We start from the raw sequence: 17900 nt of genomic DNA, 5'->3' as shown, positions 1-17900 counted from the left end.
GGTTTGGGTGTTATTATTAATATGATATACTTATTACATTGGTTGATTTTAATATGTTGAGCCAACCTTCCATTCCCGCTTACCTTTTCTCTCCGTAATTTCTCACTGAGTATTCCCTGACTTGATGATACCACTCTAGGCCATCCAGATGCCCAAGCCAAAAAACCCAAGAGTCATCTTAGACTGTTACCTTTCTGTTACTCTGTACATCAAATCTGTTAATTCTGTTTTAATGCCCTCCTAACTTTTCCCTCTTTCAGTTCATCTTCCACCCTGATGCTGGGAGTGATTTTTTTTTCTCCCAAAGGAGAAGTGATCATCTAAATATACTTGTGGAAAAATTTATATTCATTCCTTGCCTTCTACTGATGTACATAAACCATTACCAACTGTTTGGTATTTGTCTTGTTTTTAAAGACTTAGAGACTACTTTCTGTGAATTATGGGTGACCTTTCTGTTTTTTTAAATGGGATTTGTAATTTAATATTAATGTTATAATAGGAGGGCTACTCAATGCTATTTTTGGACACTAACATTTGGTCTAACTTTATACAATAAAAGAGTAAATGGGAGAGAGGGCTTAAAACAGATGAGATGAATACCAAATGAGAAGATGGCACGTGGTAGGGTTGCTACTAATTCATTGCTGTGGTTCAGTTGACCACTTGTGAGAATTCTTTTTTTGAGAAGTTTACACACACTACATCATATTACAAGATTATGAAGTCTATCATAACTGTTTATTACATATACCATTGAAGTAGTAACTCTTAGCATGGATTTTTATAGAAGTTATTTTAAGGCCAAATTATTTTAAGTAAATAAGTAACTGAGGTCTAATTTTCACATTGATATAACAGCTCTGTAAGCAGTTTTAAATCTGTTTATTTATTTATTTATTTTGCAGCCTTGCATTGCATCCTGAACGAGTATTGGTGGCAACAGGACAAGTTGGGAAAGAGCCTTATATCTGTGTTTGGGATTCATACACTGTGCAGACCATATCAGTTCTAAAGGATGTTCATACACATGGTATAGCTTGCTTAGCATTTGACTTAGATGGACAGGTATGTGATAATTTTTTTTCTTTTTCTAAACTGTGTTTTTAAAGTGTGTACTATAAGAAATTATTATACATCTGTAAATATTAAATTGGAAAGCATTTGACAAAAAGCATTTATTCAAGGTGAAGGTGGGTAGAGGGGGTGGGTGGTAGATATATATAAGAAAAATAAGAATAATGAGTTTTTATTTCATTGTGTCAAGAACTTTTCAGTTGAATTAATTACTACTATTAGAGCCAAAGTGATTCTGACTCGGTGGAACATTACCTGGTTGTTCTCGAAGATTTTACATATAACTCTTTTCCAGGTATCCTATGTTAATAGGAAAGATGGAAGATATCTTAGGAAAATTCACTTTCTCTAAGTAGCGCTGTAAACATTTTAATTTTTAGTTATTTTAAAGGTTTCTTTTAAAATTATATTTTTAATTGAAAATAATGAGGCAGTTTTTATAATATGAGCTATTTTATATAAAATCAAAGTTCATAACAAAAGATGTAATCTTTGTTCCACTTACTAATCAATTCCCAAATTATTATTTACTTCTAGTCATCAATTTTTAAAAAATTAAGCCAACAGCTCTTTTGTGGTGCTTTCATGGAACTTGTTGTACCGAAAACATATTTAAGAAGTGATAAGAAGTTGGGTTTTGCAGATTTAGTTAATTTATAGTCTTTAAAAGTTTTATAGTGAAATTAGACTTTAAAAATTATTTTAACTTTTAGAAGAATTTTAGTTGTCTGCTTTTTAATTCTTAAAATTAATTTTGTAGATCTATATTTTACAGAAACAGATTACATTTTGTTCTAGTCACTTGAAAATGATAGCCAGTAGATGTTTTATTTACAACTCTGAGAAATAGCTTCTTTGAGTAGCATAGATTAATATACTTTCTGATTAGTGTCTGGTAAGAGATCTATAAAGATGTAACTCGAACTTCTCATTTGGGGAAAAAATGTGTTTCTAGGTTTAGAACCACTGTGTAGCAGTGATTGGCAATTCCAAAACCTTAATTCATTTCCCATTTTTGCTGTTATTTTTCAAGTCCCTTAATGTCCTCATATCAAAATTTCATTTTCCTTTTTAAAAGGAAGAGAATAATACTCTTTACTTACTTCACGGGAAATTATATTTTATGAAACAAACTAACAAAGTTGTTTTTTAAAATTATTTACCAAAGGTATTATGATATCAATGTCTGTATACTTTAAATATAGATGTTTTCTTCTTAATTTTAAAATTGCCCTTTCTAAATGCAGTGTATTGCATGGCTGAGGAAATTCTCTTATATACAAGGAGAAATCATGCCCATAGCTTTTACTAGTTGAAGCTTTTAATTTTGCTTACTTTAAGCAACATATAAGAAAAGTCTTGGGTACATGCATTTTATTGTCACATATCTTCATAAGAATGTGCTACTTTAAAATGTAAGCTTATAAAAACATAATAGCTAAAAGTTATTGAGCACATACTAAGTGCCAGGCATTGTGCTAAGCCTACATTATCTCATTTAATCCTCACAACAACCCTATGAAATAGATACTATTATTATCTCTATTTTACAGATAAAGAAACTGAGACTTAGAGAGGTTAAATAACTTGCCCCAGGTTATACAGCTAGTAAATGGAGCCAGAGCGGGAACCCAGGTCAGTCACACTCCAAAGCTCATGTTTTTAACCACAATGCTCTACTGCTTCCCAAACATGGAACTTAGGAGGTGGTTATTTATATTTCAGAAGGAATTCATCCATCTTAAGTACAGTTAAAACTTGTAAGGAACTGCTGCCAATTGAAGATTAAGTTAAGAGTATTTCTGAAATTATGTTAATGAGAAGATGCTTTAGTTAAGAAATATATTTGGGAACATTTATATTTATTCACTAATATCTATAAACTGTTTATGAAATACCAATTAGGAAATACTGTATAATTTTTGCATTTTCTACTAAATTTGAAACTGTAAATGATCAATTAAGCTTTATGCAATGAATGAGTCTCCCTGTTGGTAGTATGCTGAATTTTCTTTCCTCAGAGGGTTTCTTCTAAATGGATTGACTATCCATGCTAATACTGGAAGTCTACCTCTTTGAGAATAATTAGGGCATGAAAAGGCTATATAAATCCACATCAAACAGAGATTAAAATTTCATAGTAAATGGTAGAGAGAGGGTAGGAGGAGGAGAATTTGATACTTTATCTTGAAAACACAACCATAATTTATAAAAACACATTCCCATATTTAACAAAATCTAAGTTATAGTTAAAACTCTGCTAATTTATAGAATGAACTAAGAATAAAATGTTAATTTTTTAGCCTAATTTTGTCAATTATATGCTGGTACATAATTATGAAGAGTCGTATTTGCAAAAATATTAAAGGAGTTCACTGATTTTTCCAAGGACCTTTTAGTAATCTCTTGATATCTAGACATATTTCAAGTGCCTGTTGTATTATTTTTGAGTTTTCATCTCTTCCATTGCTCTGCCAGATCCTAATTTCTGATGGCTTTCTGTACGAATTGACCACTATTTACTACATTAAGTCCTGGATATTTTGCAAAATTTGTGATTTTTACTTTGTAACATTTGGAACAACTAGTCCTCACTTAATAAATACTGAGATCACAAGGACCCCTCACCCCCATATTGGAATCTTTTACGTTTGTCTATTATTTGAATATGTTTCACACTTGCAGGAACTCATGGAATGCATCTAGTTGTGCCTATTAAGATACTTTTCTCATTTATGTATTTAGTGTGCTAGAACTTTTTAATAAATGCAGTTGACCTTTGAACAACACAGGGGTTAATCTGCATATAACTTATAGTCGGCCCTCCATATTCACGGTTCCTCTACATCTGTGGATTCAACCAACCGTGAACCTGTAGTACTGTAGTATTTACTGTTGGAAAATATCTGTGGGTAAGGGGACCCAGGAAGTTCAAATCTACGTTGTTCAGGGTCAGCTGTACTTCGGTTTAATTAATGGACACAACCCAGATTTTGTTTGGGAATAGGATCAGGGAGGAATTTGGGAAGCTGGATAGAGGCTTCTTTATCTGGTTTTCTTTCTCCCTATCTGACTGTTAGTTCTTAGTTATCTTGAAAGGAGCTGTTCCTTCTGTCTGCTTCTTAAATGTCAGTGTTCCTAGGAGTCTGTAGCCTTCCTTCCCCCAGCCCTCCTCACTTCACTTATTCTCTTTAGGTGATTACTAGATCCATGACTTTAACTCCTGTATCAGTTAACAGTGGCCTCGGCTTCTCTCCTCAACTCCATATATTCTCCTTGAATGTCGTATAGACATACCATTTATTCCATGTTTAAAACTGAATTCTCTCTTTATTCTAACTCATTAAAAAACAAAGCTTATTCTTTCTCCTGTTTCTGGCCTACCTCTCCAGTCTTGTCTCCTGCCACTTCCCCATTGGCAACTCCTCGCCTCAGCCACACCAAAGTACTAGCTCTTTCCTGAAAGCACCATGAGCTGTCTGATCTTGGTATCCTTTGGTCTTAAATGCATTTTCTCTTATTTTTCTACCCGACTGTCTCTATCTTCTAAGATATGGTTCCAGCATTACTTTCACTGGAAAACTTTCTTTATGCTCTTCCTCACCTGTGAGAAAGGATGATGAAGTAAAAAATGATAGAAAGCTAAGAGAGGGGGTAGTATTTGCTTGGTTATTTTTATCTTTTCCTCTCTGCTATTACTTAACCTGTGGTTAGGGAGGTTGATTTTGGCCATGATATGTTTATCAGGGGTACAGAGGAAGTGCTCCCAGGTCTATTTTGTTACTGCCTGTACAGAGCCAGATGCTCTGGGGCTCTACTGGGGTATATGGAGTTTTAAAGCTTTTGGCCAGTTGTGGTTCACTTTGTGTGTGATGAACTTAGCCAGAGAGAAGAGGCATTGATAGAAAGGGCAGTGCCTCTCTGACTATTCCTCACTTTATACTTGTCTTGTGAAATTTTAATCTCTACATAGTATACTATAGCAAGAAGTAGATATCTTTGTTTTAGCTAGATATTTGCTGATTACTCTCTAGTTCCCAAATATTAAAGACTCTTAGGAGGAGCAAATCATCTCCTCTAGTTCATTTGGGCTTTCTGCAAGTGTGACTTGATGGAGAGCCAGATACAAAATATATTCTGTATCTTTTTATGTAAGCCATTCATTCTACCCATTTGGGGACTTAAATAGTAATTTTACTTTGTAGAAACTTTCTAGCTAGGTACTAAATGACATTTCTCATTCAGATGGGTGGAGGGCATGGGTTCTTAAAGTTAATTATGGTTATGGGAACATAATAATAATGATGATGATAACAAACATTTATATAACATTAAGGATATGCCAAGCACTCTTCTAATTCCTTTATATATGTTAACCCTATGAGGTTTTTTTTTATTATTCCTACTTAGGAGGTGAGGAACCTAAGGTACAGAGAGGCTAAATAATTGCCCAAAGTCATCCAGTTAGTGAGAGATGGAGCTGGTGTTTAAACCTAGGCAGTCTGGTACCAGAATCTGTGCTGTAAACCAGAGATTGGCAGAACTTTCTACAACATGTCAGATAGTAAATATTTTAGGCTTGTGAGCCATGCAGTCTCTGTCACAGCTACTCCAGCTCTGCATTGTAGTGTGAAAGCAGTCATAGGCAGCTTATAAAGGAATAGGTGTGGCTGTGTTCCAGTAGAACTTTATTTACAAAAAACAGGGTACAGGCCTGAGGGTTGTAATTTGCCTGCCCCTGCTTCTAAACCAGTGCTTTTCAAAGTATGTGTTGTGGGTGGGTCCTTGTGATTTCTTCTTTAACTCTGTCGTTACTTAGAATTGTACTGATAGTTGCCAGATATTTGGAGGATTTTCTGCATAACTTTCTGTTATTCTGATTTAATTCTGTCTTTGTCAGAGAACATACTCTGTATTTTAATTTTTAAAAATTTGTTTAGGTTTATTTTGTAATTCACAATTTTGTGATCTTCATGAGGTTTCCTGTGCACTTTGAAAAAATACGGGAAAATATGTATTCTGCTATTTCTTTTTTCTCCTCCTGTTTGTTGTGCTATTGTTGTCATTCATTTTACTTCTTTCATTTTCATTCATTTTACATGCTTTGTAAACTCCATTATAACTTGTGATTTTTCCTTAAACAGTTAGTTTTCAAAGAAAATTAAAAGTAAGAAAAGTCTTATTTACATATTTACCATTTGGGTACTCTTCATTGATATGTGTAAATTAAGTCTCTCTTTGGTATCATTTTCCTTCTGCCTGAAGAAACTTCTGGTATCGTATCTTATAGTGATGATTTGTTGTTGATGAATTTTCTCATCTTTTGTTTATTTGAAAAAGACTTAATTTGGCCCAGTTTTCAAAAGATATTTTTTGGTAAGTATATAATTCTGTGTTGACTTTTTTCCCCCTCAGCACTTTAGAGAGGTTATTCATTGTTATCTGATATGCATAGCTTCAGATGAGAAGCCCAGGATTATTTTTTTTTTTTTTTTTTTTTTTTTTTTTTTTTTTAAATTTTTATTTATTTTTATTTATTTTTGGCTGTGTTGGGTCTTCGTTTCTGTGCGAGGGCTTTCTCTAGTTGCGGCAAGTGGGGACCACTCTTCATCGTGGTGCGCGGGCCTCTCACTATCGTGGCCTCTCTTGTTGCGGAGCACAGGCTCCAGACGCGCAGGCTCAGTAATTGTGGCTCACGGGCCCAGTTGCTCCGCGGCATGTGGGATCTTCCCAGACCAGGGCTTGAACCCGTGTCCCCTGCATTGGCAGGCAGATTCTCAACCACTGTGCCACCAGGGAAGCCCCCAGGATTATTTTTAAATCTTTGTCCTTACACACCAAAATTCTCTCTCTTTTTTGGCCACTTTTAAGGTTTTCATCTTTAGCACTGGTTTCAGCAGTTTGATGCCTATGTGTGTGGATGTGTTTTTTCTTTGTGTGTGATTTATCCTGCTTGAAGTTTATTGAGCATCTTAGATTTGTGGGTTTATGTTTTTTATCAAACTGAGAAATTTTTGGCCATTATTTCTTCAGTTTTGTTTTTCTTTTCTTCCATCTTTCTTCTCCTTTTGGAATCACAATTACCTGTACATTAGACCACTTGAAATTTTTCTAAAGGTAACTGAGGCTCTGTTAATTTTGTTCCCTTTTTCCTTCTATGCTTTATTTTTGATAGCTTCTGTTGCTATGCCTTCAAGTTCATTTATTTTTTCTTCATTGTCTAAGCTGCTGGTAATCCTTTGGAGTGAATTTTCATTTCAGATAATTTAACATTTATATTTAAAGTTCAACATGTTTTTCTTTTATATCTTCCATTTCTCTTTTTATTCTTTATGTGTTTGTTTTAAAATAATTCTGGAGCATCGTGAACATTTCCATCTTAACAGCCAGTGTCTTCTAATTTTAATCATTTCTGTGATTCCTGGGTCTATTTCTATTAACTGATTTTTCTCCTGGGTATTGGTCACATTTTCTTCTTTTTTAACATGTTCAGTAATTTTTTTTATTGGATGCTGGACATTGTGTATATTACATTCTGAATGCTGGATTTTGTTGTATCCCTTTAAAGCATGTTGGACATTGTTTTTATAGGTAGTTGAGTTCCTTGTGGATCAGTTTGGTCCTTTTGAAAAGCTTGCTTTCAAGCTTTTTTTGGTCAAGGCTAGAGTAGCTTTTCCTCTAGGACTACTGGTTTAACTTCACTACTATGGTGTGACCCTCCTGGAATCTCTACTGAATACACAGTGAATTCGAGGATATACCTCCATTCTTGCTATTGGGAATTTGAGTGATCCTGACCCTTTATGATCTCTGGGAATTGTTTGGCTTTAGCTCCCCAGTAATTGTTCTTTTTTCAGAATTTGTTCTTTGCATGGCCTCATGGATTTCACCCTATACTTGCAAACATAGGTGTTCTCAAGGGGACCCGTAAACAGATTTTCTAGAGTTCTTTCTCTGCTCTGCAAATTCTAGCCATCTTGGCCTCTCTGAACTCCAGGCTCTATCTTCTCAAATCAGCAAGTCTTCTGGGCTCTGTTTGGATTCCACCTTTCTGTGCTATAGTCTGGAAAATGCCACCTAAATGAAGGCTGGGGCAATTGCAGAACTTACCTTGTTTGCTTCCCCCTCATTCAGGGTTTACAGTGCTTCACTTCCTGTTAAAAATGTCCAAAAATATTTGTTTTATATATTTTGTACAGTTTTCTAGTTGTTTATGGCAGGGGGGCAAGTTCAGACCCTGATACTCCTTCATGACCAAAGGCCATCTTTCATGTTTCCTAACCTCTCTCATACTTCCCATCTCACTGTCCCCTCTTTTCAGCTCAGTCTCTTCATCTCCCTCTAATCTCCTATATAACTCTTCCAATGAGGATTTTTTTTTCTTTTTTCCACTGAGTTTTTAATTTCATTTATTTTTCATTTCTAGAAATTGTTTGCTTCCTTAAATTTGCTGGGATACTTTTTATAGTCTCCCATTCTTGTCTCATATGAAGATATTTTGAAGCCTTAATTTTATTTCTCTACTCACATTAAGCTTATTTTATATTATCTGATAATTCCAATGTCTGATGCTTTTCAAGACTGATTTTGTTGTTTGTGGTGACTTGCTGATTCTCACTCATGGTCCCTTATTTCCTCTGGTTATTAGGTGTGGGGGTTGTTTGTTTTAAGTTTATTTTTATTGACTTGCTACTTGTGGGAATTCTTCGAGGGATGGATTGATGTATCAGTCCTCCATATAGGATTTATATTTGCCTGTGCCACATAGTTGAAAATGCTTGAAAACTCTGCAACCCTTAGGACCACTCTGAATGAAATTTTTCATTTGAAGGATTCATGATTCATGTGGATATAGGCCCTACAACCATGTGAAGGTTGTTTGTGGCTACATATTTTCAGGAGGGTTTTTTCCCCCTTCATGCATCACTGCCCCTTTCTTTGAAAAGGCATGGTTTCTTGTTCTCCCTTACTCTGAGGAGTTACTGCTTTAGTCAAATGTCTGCAATTCAAATCCCTACCTTGGGCAGGCCCTAAACTTTATCTCCTATTCCTCTTCAGCCTGAAGAACAAAAATCAGGCTTACCAGGAGTTAGCTGATACCTTTAGAGTAAAGTGGGTATAGGAGCTCTCTTACTTCCAGGATTCCCATAGGAAATCACTTTGTTTTTGTTCTCATATTTCTTAATTCCTTGACAGCTCAACAGTGCATTTAAAAAGATGTTTTTTCATTTTATCTAGCATTTTTAGTTTTTGGCAGGAGAGATGTTTAGGGTGTTCTGTCAATCCTACTGTTAGAAATGGAAGTCTTCTTTTTCTCATATGAAGAACTACACATATATGCAAATATTAACAAGATGAAATACATCCAGCCTTTCTCTATGAGGCCTATAAAATATAAGTGTGTAAGTTTTGATGTTTATAATACCCATGAGTAGAATTTGTTTGCCATTTATAATTTGGTTCCTTTTTTATTTGTTTACTTTTTTATTCCCCCTGCTCCCTGGTCTTCTTGGACATAATTCAGCGCTTGGTTTCAGTTGGACTTGATTCAAAGAATGCAGTTTGCGTTTGGGATTGGAAAAGGGGAAAAATGTTATCTATGGCTCCAGGTCACACAGATAGAGTAAGTATTCTCCTTTGGAGTTTCTAATGGGTACTGTGTGGGAAAAAGGCAGAGAAGAGTCAGGGGATTTTATGTTTCTGTGTTTTGTTATTGCCAATTGCTCATGTGTAATTAAAATTTTTAAAAGCAGTTATAAATACTCATAAAATTTTAGAATGCATATATGTATTGTAGTACTCAAAAACATGACTTGATATGTATAGTTTTAGCATAAAACCTTTAACCCAGTGTTTGCTTTGGCAAAAATGATGAGTTTTAAGTTATTCAAATCTAAATTTAAAAATTGAATGGTTCATGCCTAGGCTCTATTTATTATTCAGTTTGATTTATCACATATGCATCATAGTTAAGGTGAATACTGTTGCACGTATGAATTTGAAATTATGTTAGAGACCTAACATTTTTCACTTTGGAAACTTGTTAAAAATACATTCCTTATTCCAAGTTGTATGAAATTAATATAACGAATACTTTGTCTTAAACTCTTTAAAATGTCTGATTTTTTGGTGTATCTGCTGTATTCTGCTATCTGGTAGTCTTTACCATGTTTCTTTGACACCTGTCTGCATAATCACCTAACCTGAACCAGCGCAGGAGCTATAGTCGTTGATTCTATTTGGGGAAAATCTATGAATCTGTAAGAGTTGTATAAAAATTTTTAATGTATTTGCATTTTGGAAAATAAACTTGGTTTTCAGCAGATTCTCAGAGGGGCCTGTTATAAGCAAACACAATTTAGATAATTATTAAAGTGTTAGGTACACTTTATTAGACAGTTGTGTATTCTTACTTACTTAGATCAAAGCATTTCACACATTAGTACTTTGGACTTAGTAAGTAGACTGATTACTGTGAAAAATGGTACTGTCATTGGAATTTTTGAAAAGTATTTTTGTGGTTAGTATTTTAAAGGTGCATCAGTATGTTTTTCATTTAATCTGTATTATGGTGAGTTGTGAAACATTAATTTATAAGATGTATTCTTTCTTCATTATCACTAAAGACTATCACTTGGTAAATTTTTAGAGGTAGTAGGCATATTAGGTGATAATGCAGGCAGATGTCAAAGAAACATGGTAAAGACTACCAGATAGCAGAATTGTTTTTTATCTGTTATGAGATTATTTTTCAAATATTAATTTTTCTTTCATTTATTATTAAAGTATATATTTCTGATGCATATTTTATTTCAGCTGGGTTTTTTCTTGTTTGATTTTGTAACAAAAATTGTTCGTGTATTTATAATTTATGGAATCTTAGAAAAAAATGAAGCCTGGGGATCTCCAAAATGTAAGTTAGTTTTGTTTGACCCATAAACAATTAAAAAAACCTGAAGACTAGAAACAGAGTTTTTACTGTGAAATAAATGTTTGGATCTTTTATGTAAGTAATTCTGTGTGATAGAAAGCTACAAAAATGTTCTCTATTTCTAGCTGTATAAGTGTTGTGTATGTTCTATTCATTATCTTTCCTCTTTAGAAATTATGCACTTACCTGCCTCATTCCCTGCTTCTGTTGAATCATTCTTGTTATTTATAGACCAAATTTTTTTTTTTAATTAGAAAGAGGTGTTAATTTTCACTCCACTAGTTGCTTCATATGGTTCATAGAAACTAAGAAATAGTTTTTATTCCTTATCATTTACATACTTTATTTCTCATAGGATCTTGAAGTGTAGGATTCTGATTATTATTTATTGAGGAATATTGTTTTATGATATGTAGGGTTTGGGGCTATTTGGGCTTTTGGACAGGATTCTTAAATGATTCTGAAAATAAGTATTTTAATCATGAATCTGATTTGTTTACAGATATTTGATATTTCTTGGGATTTGTACCAGCCAAATAAACTGGTCAGCTGTGGTGTAAAACATATCAAGGTACTAGAAGGGTCTTGCTTTATAATAGTCATGATTACTTATTCTCTGCCACTAAGCACATATCATACTACAATTTAGGATATATATATATATATGTATATACACATACACACACACACATACACACACACATATTTGTGTGTGTGTATATATACGTGCATGGGTATATATATATGTATAGAGAGAGAGAGACAGAGTGAGAGAGAGACAGAGAGAGAGGGAGAGAGAGACAGAGAAAGAGGTAGATGAAAAAAAGATTAGTATGTTGCTCTCTAATATTTTTGAAGCTGAGCAATTCCTTTACTCGTAAAGCTTAAAAATAAGAGAGATACACATTTGGAATGATTTGTTCATTTTTGGAAGAAGATAGGGAAGTCAAACATAAATCTTCATGATGAGGGTTTTTGTTCTTTTATGTGGATTCAGGTAAATTTAATGTTTGCAGAAAGAAAGAAATGAATATGGGACAGGGCAGGAGTATACACATTAAATAGTTCTGCATAAAGAAATTAGGCCCAGAGAATAAGTTCAACTTTATAATAAGTAAATTACCACTTAAAATAATATAATTTATTAATATTATGTACTTAAAAGATCTTACCTGATCTTCAAGATCTTATTCTAAGACCTAAAGATCTAAGTTTAAAATCTGAAGCCTCAAAGAACTAAAAATGATCACTTACCCATTCAAATAGCTCATGAATGCTTTAATCAATGTATGATTTTTAAATTTAAAAATCTCTGTGATTTCTGTGCATAGGTATAGCTGGTTCTCTTCCTTTCAGTAAGTCCCAATTTCAGTCTATTTTTTTCTTCTAAATCAGTGATTCTCAACTTTGGCTGCATATTAAAATCATCTGGGGGAAGTTAATGACACAGTATACCTGAACCCCCACTGAAATAAATTGAGACAGAATCTCTGGAGAGTGAAGCCCAGGTATCCAAATGATTTTTATGCTCAGCAGGAGTTAAGAACCATTGTTCTAGAATCCAGATCAGTGCTGTCCCATAGAGTAACCACTAGGTAGATGTGGCTCTTGAGCATTTGAAATGTGACTGCCAGTGTGACTGAAGAAATGAATATTAGTTTCATTTTCATTGCTAACCCTTCCCAACTTTTTAATCTGTCTAAAAGATTATGTAGTTTTTTTTTCAGAAACCTAAGGGAAACAGCATATTTTTAAAATAGTTTAGTTCAACCCCCCCTTATTCTTACAGTAAGGATTGAAACAGTGATTTATCTGCTGTAACATAGCTAATGACAACACTAGGATGAGGATGCGACCATTGAACGCTATTGTATCATAAGGGAGTTTCTTAGGTAATTTCTAGTCTGCTGCTCTAATATAGCATCAAAGTATTGGAAATGTTTTTGGTTATATTATGAGCATTCTTTGGTAATTCGATTATACTATGTACTTTTTAGTTCTGGAGTTTATGTGGAAATGCTCTGACCCCAAAACGAGGGGTCTTTGGTAAGACTGGTGACCTTCAGACGATATTGTGCCTGGCCTGTGCAAGGGATGAATTAACATATTCTGGTGCACTCAATGGGGATATATATGTTTGGAAAGGAATTAATCTTATACGAACAATACAAGGAGCTCATACTGTAAGTATATTTAAATATTTTAAACACTTTTAGGTATTAATTACTTACCTTCTTGTCTTAGAACAAAAGGTTCCATAATATAGCAGACTTTCTGTTCAATTCAGTAACTTGAAAACTACTATTACAATTGAATTAATTTGTCTGTTTGTTTTCAAGATTTCAATGAAGAAACATTATGCAATTAAATTAGTATAATTATTATTTTGTTCAAACCATTGCTTTAGTATGGTGTCTTTTTCATTGTTGAAAAAAAGCTTGTTAAGTTTAACCTGAAAGTATCCTAGATTAACCACATTAGAATAAAACTAGTGCTTTTTTAGCCAATTTACCAGTGGGAAATTTGGGGATAGCTCTAGGATAAAATTAACTTTTTAATTTTAATATCATTGATTCATTAAGTGAGTGGCAAAGGAATTTAATTTTTGTACTTCATGAGATTTTCATATAAATAAGTTATCAGGAAAAAAAAAAAAGCTGTTGTTGAAGGCTTTTAGTGTTTTTAGGGACTTCCCTGGCTGTCCCAGGTTCGATCCCTGGTCGGGGAACTAAGATCCCACATGCCATGTGGTATGGCCAAAAATAGTTTAAAAAACAAACAAACAAACAAAAATCTTTTAGTGTTTTTTGATTTGGGCTTTTTTAGCAGTTGAGTCCCTCACATAGTGAGGGGAGCTAGAAAGCACAGAGCTGCCATATTGGTAGCAGGACAATCTCAAGTAGAAAAGCGATTACATATATTAATATGAATCACTATTAAATATATATTACATATTAAGTATATTAAAGAACCACTTAGAGCAGGACTTGCTTTAAGCAAAATGCCTAAAGACCAGAAATAGCAGACTCTAACAAAGGTTGTGGCAATTCACATTTTCACCATCAATATATAAAAATACCAGTTTCTTCCTCATACTCATCAGCACAGGTTGTGTCCACTATTGTAAATTTTTGCTTGTCTTCTGGGTGAAAAATAATAACTATTTGTTTTAGTTTTCTTTCCTGTCTATTTGTGAAATTTCATGTATTTATTGACTAGAGTTGACCCTTGAACAACATGGGTTTGAACTACAAGGGTCCGCTTGTATGCAAATTATTTTCAATAGCAAATACTGTAGTACTACACAATTTGTGGTTGGTTGAATCCATGGATACCGCAGAACTTGCAGATATGGAGAACTTTGGATGTGGAGGTCCAATTCTAAGTTTTACTAGAATTTTCGACTACACAAAGGTCAGCACCCCTAACACCTGCATTGTTCAAGGGTCAACTGTACTTGAATTTCCTTTTCTATTAATTGGCTTTTCTTATCCTGTACTCTTTTTTTGTTACTGTTGTTGTTGGATTTTCTTTCCTTTATTCGTTTGTATATTAGGGATATTAACCTTTAAACAGTCATACACATTGCAAATATTTCCCCAGTCTGTTTTTTTTAACTTACGATATCTTTTCTCATATGAAAAATTGTAAATTTTTCCTTTATGCCTTGGTGGGTAACCTGCCATGCTTAAAAAGTTCTCTCACAGCCCAAAGTTAAGTAAGTGTTCTGACTCTTCTAATATATTTGTTTCATTTTTTACATTTAGAATTTGGTCTTTATGTTTTTGTTTTTGTGTAATTCATTTCTATATATGGTATAAGGTTTGACTGAATTTTCTTTTATGTTATGCCCATATCATTAAATACCACCTTGGTCATATACTGAGTTCCTATATATGCATAGATTTGTTTCTAGATTATCATTTGTGTTTTCTGATGTATTTGATTATTCCTATGCCATATCAAAAAAATTTTAAGTGGATTTCTACCATCATATATAGTGTATTTTCTTAAAAAGTATATATTGTTAAATTATTTTATTCCCTCTTCTAGGCAGGAATTTTTAGCATGAATGCTTGTGAAGAAGGCTTTGCTACTGGTGGCAGAGATGGCTGTATTCGTCTTTGGGATTTAACTTTTAAACCAATAACTGTGATTGATCTCAGGGAGACAGACCAGGGGTACAAAGGTAATAACAGAACAAATATCTCATTACTAGCCAAATTCTAAATGTACCAAGGGTTGTCGGTTTCTTTCACTAAACTTAAAAGTATGTTTTGTAAAATAAATGAGACTTATATTTGCTCCTTCATACTGTATACATTTTAATTAAAATCCTTCTGCTGAAGAGGGGAAATTTTGCCTGAAGACCATCTAGGTTTACTGTTGCGACAGAGATTCTTTTCATGTCTAATGCCTGTTTTAATGGGACCCACAGAGAGATTTGATAGGTACTTACTTTGGTAACCTTAAATTTTGAAAATATATTACTATTAGAACGCTAAATGTAACTGTTTAGCAAATAAACTGTTGAAAATAGTGTGTTGAGAGCTAGGGGAACTTTTGTTTAGGATTATTTAAATTCATGTATATGTGTTTTTCCTTCATCCAGATTTGTCAGCAATCAGGATGTAATTTTTCCTTTGGGGGGGTTTTAAAAATTGATGTAATAAAACAGAATCTTTTACTATAAAATTAAACGTATTATCCACTAGTGTGGTATTATAAGAGTAGGATTGGAAGTTACACAAGTCTATGTTTAAGCCATATTTCAGTCACTTATTAGATGTGTGACCTTGAGCTGCATACCTCATCTGTAAAATGAGAATAAGAGTAACTATTTCATAGAATTAAATGAGCTAATATATGTAAAATATTTAGAAGAGTGTCTGGCACATAACTATCATCCAGTAAGTGTTAACTGTTATACTGTTTTCATTAGTTTTGCTGAGCATTATTGTACTTTAAAGTTTACAAAATAATTTGACACTTTTTCTTATTTGATTCTTACATTGTAAGTTACACAGCAGCTTAATGTTGACCATACTATATAGATGAGAAAACTGAGAAAAACACTAGCTTTCCTGAGGTTACAAAAGGGATTGTATATAAAAAAAAGTAGAAGTCTCTCTTCTTAATGATTTTATGAGCACATTGAATAAATGAAATATAAACACGAGAAAAGTCAGATTATTATAAGAGAAAAATAATACAGTTCTTGAATTGTGAATAATTTCTCGGTGGATGATGCACACTATTGTTATAAGCCTTTGGCTGAGGAAGTGATCAGACTATGACTGATGTTGTCCAATAAGGAAGAAGAGTGTATGCCCTGAAGAATGGGTAGAAATTAGGTATATAAAAATAGAAATAGTCCACATAGAAAACAGTACAGATAAATGAAGAAAATGTGTGGATCCAAGACTTTCAGATTCCTTTTATCTTATATCTAAGGTATAAAAAATAACAGTGGTTTAGGCAGATTGGCATTCTGTTATTACAGTACTGATCTTAAATACAATTCAATTTGACTAGGTTTGTCTGTAAGGAGTGTTTGTTGGCGAGGTGACCACATTCTAGTTGGAACACAGGACAGCGAAATTTTTGAAATTGTGGTGCATGAAAGAAACAAACCTTTCCTAATTATGCAAGGGCATTGTGAAGGTGAACTTTGGGCACTTGCCGTCCATCCTACTAAACCTTTGGCCGTGACTGGAAGTGATGATCGTTCAGTCAGGTAAGCAATTCATAAAGTAATTGCATAGGCTGGAATTTGAATTTGTCCTTAGAGAAGCATAAGAAAAACTTAAAAAGAAACCCTTAGTTTTAAATTTTATCTGCTTATGGTATAACAAATGAACATAATAGGTGCTTAAAATTAATAGAATTAACAACTATTTATAAGATTTGGGTTTTTCTCTTAAAAACCTAAGTTGGAGTTTGTTCCATATCAAAATGTACAGAATTACCTTTTTAACAGCTATATAATACTCCACTGTGTATTGTAACTTATTCAATTAATCTATCATTGATGGGAGTTTAGGTTCTTCCAGTTTTGTGCTTCTAAATACACTGCTTGCAGCGAATGTCTTTATACCTTTGCCATTTCGTACATGTGTAAATATGAATATTTCTATGGTAAATTCTTAGCAGTGTTCAAAAGACATATGCATTTAAAATTTTGATAGATAATGCCTTACACAGAGGCAATAACAATTTACATACCTTACAGCAATGTGTGACAGTGCCTGTTTTCCCACACCCTTGCCAGCACTAATTATTATCCCAAAAGGTGAAAAATGATATCTTGTTATGTTTTGAAAACATGCTTTTCTCTCATACTGAGGGGTCTTGAGTATGTTTTCATACGTTTGGAGGACATTTGTATTTTCTTTTCTTTGACCTGTCTGTTCAAGCTCTTTGCATATTTTCCATTAGTACACTGGTCTTTTTCTAATTATTTTAATATAGGATCTAATACCTGTCTACATATGAAAGCAGCAATTAGCCTTTTGTCTATGACAGTGGTTTTTAAAGTGTGATTCCTGGACCAGCAGCATCAGCATTACAGGGGAACTTGTAAGAAATGCAGATTATCTTGCATTATACAGGACCTTGTATCAGAAATCCACCAGTTTGGGGTTTTCCAGGTAGCTGTGATGTACACTAAAGTTTGGGAACTACTGGTCAGTGATGTGAGTTGAGATATTTTTTCCACTTCGATGTCTTTGTTACTTGCTTTTTTACTATGTTTAGGTTTTTTGCTATGAAGAAGTTTTTGTTGTTATTTTGTTTTATGCAGCTGAATTTATCAGCATTTTCTTTTATGACTTCTGAGTTTTCTAGCATAGAGAAATCCTCCCTAAAGTTAAAAAGTTTTCCAGTATATTCT

General features: G+C 33.5%; 1 protein-coding gene across 10 annotated transcripts in view; it reads left to right on the top strand.

Annotated features, from left to right (window-relative positions):
• Positions 1 to 17900, top strand: part of EML5 (EMAP like 5) — a 174216-nt gene that overhangs the window by 30914 nt on the left and 125402 nt on the right. For all 10 annotated transcript variants that reach the window (XM_036845010.1, XM_036845009.1, XM_036845007.1 and 7 more), the window contains exons 2-7: positions 909 to 1068; positions 9602 to 9700; positions 11511 to 11579; positions 13006 to 13191; positions 15062 to 15197; positions 16544 to 16745. In XM_036845010.1, the coding sequence (XP_036700905.1) occupies positions 909 to 1068; positions 9602 to 9700; positions 11511 to 11579; positions 13006 to 13191; positions 15062 to 15197; positions 16544 to 16745 (852 nt within the window). The remainder of the gene's footprint in view (positions 1 to 908; positions 1069 to 9601; positions 9701 to 11510; positions 11580 to 13005; positions 13192 to 15061; positions 15198 to 16543; positions 16746 to 17900) is intronic.

The sequence above is a fragment of the Balaenoptera musculus genome, chromosome 2, assembly GCF_009873245.2.
Source record: "Balaenoptera musculus isolate JJ_BM4_2016_0621 chromosome 2, mBalMus1.pri.v3, whole genome shotgun sequence".
NCBI lineage: Eukaryota > Metazoa > Chordata > Mammalia > Artiodactyla > Balaenopteridae > Balaenoptera > Balaenoptera musculus.
The sequence above is the reverse complement of the archived record's forward strand: the minus strand, read 5'-3'. Positions and strand labels throughout refer to the sequence as shown.